Below are 7,222 nucleotides of genomic sequence, written 5' to 3' on the forward strand. Positions count from 1 at the left end.
TTTTACTTTTTTTTCACATTTTGTGTCACAGATCTACAGAGATCTGATCCCGATGCAGCTGCATCTCAGTGCTATAGGCGTCACTACAGACCCTGGTTCGGTCCCGGGCTGTACCACAACCGAATGTGAGAGGCTGGTCTGAGGGCTTGTAGGCGGCATTGTCACAGCATCATCGGACTGAGCTTATTGTCATTACAGGCAAGCTCAATGCTGTGTGTTACAGGGAAGACATCCTCCTCCCTCATGTGGTACCCTTCCTGTAGGCTCATCCTGACATGACCCTCCAGCATGGCAATGCCACCAGCCATACAAATCAAATCGAAGTTTATTTGTCACTTGCGCCGAATACAACAGGCGTAGAACTTACAGTGAAATGCTTACTTACAGGCTCTAACCAATAGTGCAGAAAAGGTATTAGGTGAACAATGGGTAGGTAAAGAAATAAAACAACAATAAAAATACAGGCTATATACAGTAGTGAGGCTACATACAAACAGTATGGCTGATTGAGGTATTATGTACATGTAGATATGGTTAAAGTGACTATGCATACATGATGAACAGAAAGTAGCAATAGTGTAAAAGAGGGGTTGGCGGGTGGCGGGACACAATGCAGATAGCCCCGGTTAGCCAATGTGCGGGAGCACTGGTTGGTCGTCCCAATTGAGGGGGTATGTACATGAATGTATAGTTAAAGTGACTATTCATATATGATAAACAGAGAGTAGCAGCAGCGTAAAAAGAGGGCCGGGGAGAGGGGGGGGACACATACTGCTCGTTCTGTGCGTGATTTCCTGCAAGACAGGAATGTCAGTGTTCTGCCATGACCAGCGAAGAGCCCGGCTCTCAATCCCATTGAGCACGTCTGGGACCTGTTGGATCAGAGGGTGAGGGCTAGGGCCATGCCCCCAAGAAATGTCCGGAAACTTGCAGGTGCCTTGATGGAAGAGTGGGGTAACATCTCACAGCAAGAACGGGCAAATCTGGTGCAGTCCATGAGGAGGAGGAGCACTGCAGTACTTAATGCAGCTGGTGGCCACACCAGATTCTGACTGTTACTTTTGATTTTGATCCCCCCTTTGTTCAGGGACAAATTATTCCATTTCTGTTCGTCACATGTCTGTGGAACTTGTTCAGTTTATGTCTCAGTTGTTGAATCTTGTTATGTTCATACAAATTTCTTACACATGTTAAGTTTGCTGAAAATAAACGCAGTTGACAGTGAGAGGACGTTTCTTTTTTTGCTGAGTTTATATATACAGTACACACACACACACACACATTCTATTCTGACATTTCACATTATTAAAATAAAGTGGTGATCCTAACTGACCTAAGACAGGGCATTTTTTACTAGGATTGAATCAAGAATTGTGAAAAACTGAGCGTAAATATATTTGGCTAAGGTGTATGTAAACTTCTGACTTCAACTGTAGTGCACTATAAAGAGAATAGGGTGTGCCATTTGGGATGCAGCCTTCGTTTGGTTAGTTCCAGATACAGAAGCTCCCTAGTCGCTGTATCATCTGCCTCAACCAGTTTCGGATTCTATGTTTCACATTGATCTACTCCATCATTGACCCAATTACAGTATTATATTGACCTCTTGTTCTCAGTCACATGCCAATCCATGTCTCCATCTCTCTGATCCAATTTCACCTAAATAACTGTCTATCTAATCAAAGTTCTGTTTGTATTGTGTGTTTATTCCTGAGGGGGAATCATTAGTTCTGTATGTTTATAGCCTTATAGCCTTATAAACAAAGGAAATATCAAACCGAGCCATTAAGCAAGATGACCACTTCTTTCAACTCTCCCTAGTTCATCTCATCACCAGATTCTTCCATCACTTTCATATTCTTCTGCCTTTCATATTCAACCACGGTTCCATATCCCCCTCTCCGTCTTACACACTCAACACTTCAGAATGTTCTGCTTAGTGCCACCACCCAATGGTTTATGAGAGGTGCAATCGCACTCCAGCGCACTGTTTTTCCACAGTTTGAATATATCCCAGATGATGTATTTTATGAATTGCTGTGTCAAAGTATGCAAGTGTTACCTAATTGCAGAGAGGGCGGAGAGATTGTTAAAACATAACTTTGTGTTAACTAGACCTTACTCTAATCTCCCTGATCCTTAACATAGCAGTAAGAAACTCAGGTATGAAGTAGACAACAAAGAAAGTAAAATCATACTATGAGTCTGTTTATTATTCCTCAGCCTTACTCCCTGTAGGATGTAGAGGGCCACAGCTGTCAGGCTGTCTGGTCCTTCTCTCTGAAACATGCCTCTAGCTCTTCTTGGTGCCCCTCGGGGCTTTCTTCTTGGGTTGGTGGGCCTCGATCAGATGGATACTGCGACGCTTGATCTCCTCGCGGGACAGGGCGCAGTCCTCCTCCAGACTGCGGAACTGGAACGTGTCTGAGACGGAAGAAGGGAGCAGGTGATAGAGGAGCTATTAGACACAACAAACCAGAAAACACTATTAGCAAAGCACTAAACAGCCATTATGCAAACATGCAGGAATGGATACCAGCTGTTAATAAGCTGTTGTTTACAATGGACTTAAAGCCATGCAGAACAATACATCCAAGAAAAAAAACATACCTTCTGAGACGCTGTTGTACACTGGGCTGCTGGCCCTTTTGAAGTTTCTGGGCTCCATCATGATGCTATGCTCCAGGAAGCTCCACACCTGAGGTGAGAGGGAAGAGACCAGAGGGGTGAGACCAGAGGGGTGAGACCAGAGGGGACAGACCAGAGGGGTGAGACCAGAGGGGAGAGACCAGAGGGGTGAGACCAGAGGGGAGAGACCAGAGGGGTGAGACCACAGGGGAGAGGGGTGAGACCAGAGGGCAGAGGGGTGAGACCACAGGGGTAAGAACAAAGGGGAGAGGGGTGAGACCACAGGGGAGAGGGGTGAGACCACATGGGAGAGGGGTGAGACCACAGGGGAGAGGGGTGAGACCACAGGGGAGAGGGGGAAGGGGTGAGACTACAGGGGAGAATGGTGAGACAACAGGGGAGAGGGGTGAGACCAAAGAGGTGAGACCAGAGGGGAGAAAGGGGAGACGGATAAGGGATGAGAATGAACTGAGACCACAGTATCAGAGGTGAGACCAGAAAGAAAAAGTGAGAACTCGATCTTTGAGGGGAGAGTTGAGAGACTCGGACTCAGAGAAGAGGTAGACAGAGATGAGAGCTAGGGGAGGACAATCAGAGCTAAGGAAGGAAATGAAACCAGTGTCACCTTCTCATGGTCGGCAGTGTTTTCCTCAGTCTTCTCTGAAGCTGTGGTCTGCAGTGTGAGCAGACGGACACCGATTTCCCTCAGCTTCTCGGTGGCATCCAGATCCCCCAACTGCCTGGGAGAGTCCTAAAGCAAGATAAAAACACTTGCTTTAGAATCCTCTCTATTCCTGAATAACATCACCAAGGGCTAGTTTCTATAATGAGAACAGTAGTGGTCCAAGAACAGAGCCTTGAGGAATGCCCAAACACATTTTCTGGCTGATAGGTGACCAGGGGATTGTTTTTCTTGGTGACCACGAAAGGGCCAGATGAGACTGAGCTGTCCATCTAAAATGACTACCATGACATGCACACAGCTAATCCTGAAGAACAGGTTGTTGACACCCTGCTCCACCCCATGCAGCACAGATTGGGCCTTGCCCTGCTTGGCTTCCCATTGGCTGCAACAATCCTCTTCCTGCTCAAGCTCCACCTGCATTTCCTCCTTCAGCTGCTCAAACCTTGAGAAAAACACAGAGGGTGAATCTCAATTGTGTTTCCTCGATTCCTCGCATACCCTCTCTACTCGCCTCCTTTTGCAAAACCCATTGGAGAAGAAGGTCTGAGGCCTGAGATCTGAAGGACCTTCAGATCTTCTCCTCTATTTCTATGGATGATACAGAAGTATTTTTTTTCTTCTGTGGCTCGACTGTACCTGTCGGAACCGGGTCCGGCGCTGAACTTGAGTTGGGCGTACTGGAGCTCAAGGGTAGCCAGGGTCTCCATGCTCTTTCTGACCAGCTCCTCACACTGGGTTATCTGGGTGTGCAGCTGCTCCCTGGTGGCCTTCTGAGAGGCCAGCCGTGTCTCCAGCTCCTAGACAGACAGGTGGAAAGGTAGACGACACATACTCAGCTCAGAGAGACAACCGGCACCAGTATTCCTAATATTGAGTTGCAGCCCCCTTTTGCACTCAGAACAGACTCAATTCATCGAGGCATGGACTCTACAAGGTGTCGAAAGCCTTCCACAGGAATGCTGGCCCATGTTGACTCCAATGCTTCCCACGGTTGTGTCAAGTTGGCTGGATGTGCTGTCGGTGGTGGATCATTCTTGATACACTCGGGAAACTGTTGAGCGTGTAAAACCCTGGCATCTACTACCATACCCAGTTCAAAGGCACTTAAATCTTTTGTCTTGCACTTTCCCCCACTGAATGGCACAAATACACAATCCATGTCTCAATTGTCTCAAGGCTTAAAAATCCTTCTTTAACCTGTATCCTCCCTTTCATCTACACTGATTGAAGTGAATTTAACATGTGACATCAATAAGGGATCATAGCTTTCACCTGGATTCCCCTGGTCAGCTATGAAAACCCAACTGACATTTACTCCTGAGGTACTGACCTGTTGCACCCTCTATAACCACCTTGATTATCTATGAACGCTTGAACAGCTTGGCCATGTACTCTTATAATCTCTACCCGGCACAGCCAGAAGAGGACTGGCCACCTTTTAGAGCCTGGTGCCTCTCTAGCTTTCTTCCTAGGTTCCTGCCTTCCTAGGGAGTTTTTCCTAGCCAGTATGCTTCTACATCTGCATTGCTTCCTGTTTGGGGTTTTAAGATGGGTTTCTGTATAAGCACTTTGTGACATCTGCTGATGTAAAAAGGGCTTTGTAAATAAACCTGATTTGAGTCAGTCTATGCCGTGGATAGAGCACATGCTCCTAATGTTATGTACACAGTGTATATATGCAGTTAAAGAAAATGACTTTTTACTCCAAACATTTTCCCCGACACCCAAAGGTACTCGTTACATTTTGAATGCTTAGCAAGACAGGAAAATGGTCCAATTCACACACCTAGCAAGAGACTATCCCTGGTCATCCCTACTGCCTCTGATCTGGAGGACTCACTAAACACAAATGCTTAGTTTGTAAATTATGTCTGAGTGTTGGCTGCCGGTAAATAAATAAAATAGTTTGCTTAATACAAGGAATGTGAAATTGTTTATACTTTTACTTTGACACTTCGGTATATTTGAGCAATTAGATTGACTTTTGATACTTCAGTACATTTGAAACCAAATACTTTTAGACTTTCACTCAAGTAGTGTTTTGCTCGGTGACTCACTTTCACTTGAATCATTTTCTATGAAGGTATCTTTACATTTACTCAAGTATGACAGTTGGGTACTTCTTCCACCACTGGCAACGTGCGGATGAGCTTTTTGTTCAGCGAGACTGTCAGGTCAGGTACCAGGCCGAGGGTGTGTTTGAATACCTTTGTATTGTCTGTAATGTCAAACCTACCGTAAGTGCTCCAATATATTACATTTAATAAAAACTACAACACCCCAGTGTGGTTAGACATTACTGCAACATAACTCAACAAAATTAAACAACTACATCAATGTGTCATGGGAAATAACAAAGGGCTGTTTGCAACAGTGGCTTATATTAAAACGTTAGATTAATGATAGGCAACACGTCGCTTATTAGAGTGCTTATTACAAGTTGTGTATATAGTAGGGCTAAATGATCCACGTGGGCCACCGTACCTGCAGATCAGTGCAGCTGAGGGCTTCTCTCAGAGCATCAATATATCCTCCAGCAGTTTGAAGACGGACTGTGTCGTAATGGGGGCCGCGACGGTCTGCTGGGCTGCAGGGGGAGAACAGAACACAGGCATACATAATTTCAGCATCAATCCTAATGCAGAACATGGGGAAATACAATGTAAGCTCCTGAAAACCGGCAACACGATGAGTATGGATATCATTACATATTGCCTTTGCTCATGCAAAGTTATGTATGATTCAGAATACTACTGTCTTCAAGATAGAGTACTATTTGGACATCGGTGAACTGATATTTACTGTATTTATTTTAATACATAAGTGTCTGTGGTGTAAGATCATCTGATGTAATACCTCTGATAGGGGCTGTATCTTCAGCCAGTCCTTCTCTGGTAGCCGACCCTCTCCAACCCTATAAAACAACAACACTCACTGACTGCAATAGGCATTTAAGTGTCCCTCTTGACTAACATGTTCACTTTCAATCTTTTCTGACATTCTCCTGTTCTCTCGCTGTTTCCCACAGGTCCATCCCTCTCACTCTTTATTTGTCTCTCTCTCTCTCTTTGTTTCTCTGTTCCACACAGGCCCATCCATCTCCTTCCCTTTCCCTCCCTATTTCTCTCTTCCTCCATCTCACCCTCTGTCTCTCCCTCCAGCTCCCCCTCAGTCTCTCTCTCACCTGCTCTTTCAACTTCTGAGCTACTCTGCTGCTCCGTCGCTCTCCCTCCCTCTCTCTCTCCAGCCGACCCTCCACCTCCTTCTCTTTCGCTCCCCTCCTTCCAGTCAACTCTTTCTCCATCATTCTGCGTTCCACCATTAGCTGCCTCTCCACGTGAACCAGCTGACTCTGGTGGCGAAAGACAGACAGACAGACAGACACGTCATACAATTGTAGTGGGAAAATACATACTGGAATTCATGACGAGTCATGGCTGGTATTCAGATGAGCCTGACCTTCTTTCTCTTATTTTCTTCCCAATCATACAAAGACATGTAGCCAATGTGTGTAATAAAATTGATAGCACTTACAAGTAAACAGCACACAATGGGCAAGTGGGAGCTAAAAGTTAACGGTCCCCCAGATTTGCCTTACCTTAGTGCAGTCCACTGCAGCCACTGCGGTGTAAGACATGTGCGCCACCTTTCCTAGCTCTGACTGCCCGCTGACCACTGAGTTCTGCAGCTGATCCAGAGCCATGGGCATCTCACACACCTCCTGAACCAGGAACAAATGACCCAAACACGGGTCATAGTGGAACTAGATTTGTCTGCTTTCCAAATGGATTATATTCCCTATATAGTGCACTACTTTTGACCAGGGCTCATAGGGCTCTTGTCAAAAGTAGCGGGGTCCCATTTGAGACACAACTCTGCCAGTCCTGCATAGTCACACTAACTGCAGCA

The 7,222-nt window shown here is 45.8% G+C and overlaps 1 protein-coding gene across 1 annotated transcript; it reads right to left on the reverse strand.

Annotated features, from left to right (window-relative positions):
* Window positions 1-1,490: 1,490 nt before the first annotated feature.
* LOC118394090 (uncharacterized) lies at window positions 1,491-7,016 on the reverse strand. Its single transcript, XM_035787345.2, has 8 exons — window positions 6,912-7,016; window positions 6,498-6,665; window positions 5,798-5,983; window positions 3,950-4,110; window positions 3,596-3,755; window positions 3,254-3,379; window positions 2,611-2,698; window positions 1,491-2,424 (listed from the first exon to the last, which is right to left on the reverse strand). The coding sequence occupies exons 1-8, from the start codon at window positions 7,014-7,016 to the stop codon at window positions 2,294-2,296; spliced, it is 1,125 nt and encodes a 374-aa protein (XP_035643238.1). The 3' UTR covers window positions 1,491-2,293.
* Between the last annotated feature and the right edge of the window lie 206 nt (window positions 7,017-7,222).

This window comes from Oncorhynchus keta, chromosome 14 (assembly GCF_023373465.1).
Source record: "Oncorhynchus keta strain PuntledgeMale-10-30-2019 chromosome 14, Oket_V2, whole genome shotgun sequence".
NCBI classification, from domain to species: Eukaryota; Metazoa; Chordata; class Actinopteri; order Salmoniformes; family Salmonidae; genus Oncorhynchus; species Oncorhynchus keta.

Coding starts and splice junctions, on each gene's coding strand:
- LOC118394090 (XM_035787345.2), bottom strand. CDS start 7,016: ATGGCTCTGGATCAGCTGCAGAACTCAGTGGTCAGCGGGCAGTCAGAG. Junction 2,699..3,253: donor ACACTGCCGACCATGAGAAG/GTGACACTGGTT, acceptor CTCTCACCTCAG/GTGTGGAGCTTCCTGGAGCA. Junction 2,425..2,610: donor GTACAACAGCGTCTCAGAAG/GTATGTTTTTTT, acceptor CTTCCGTCTCAG/ACACGTTCCAGTTCCGCAGT.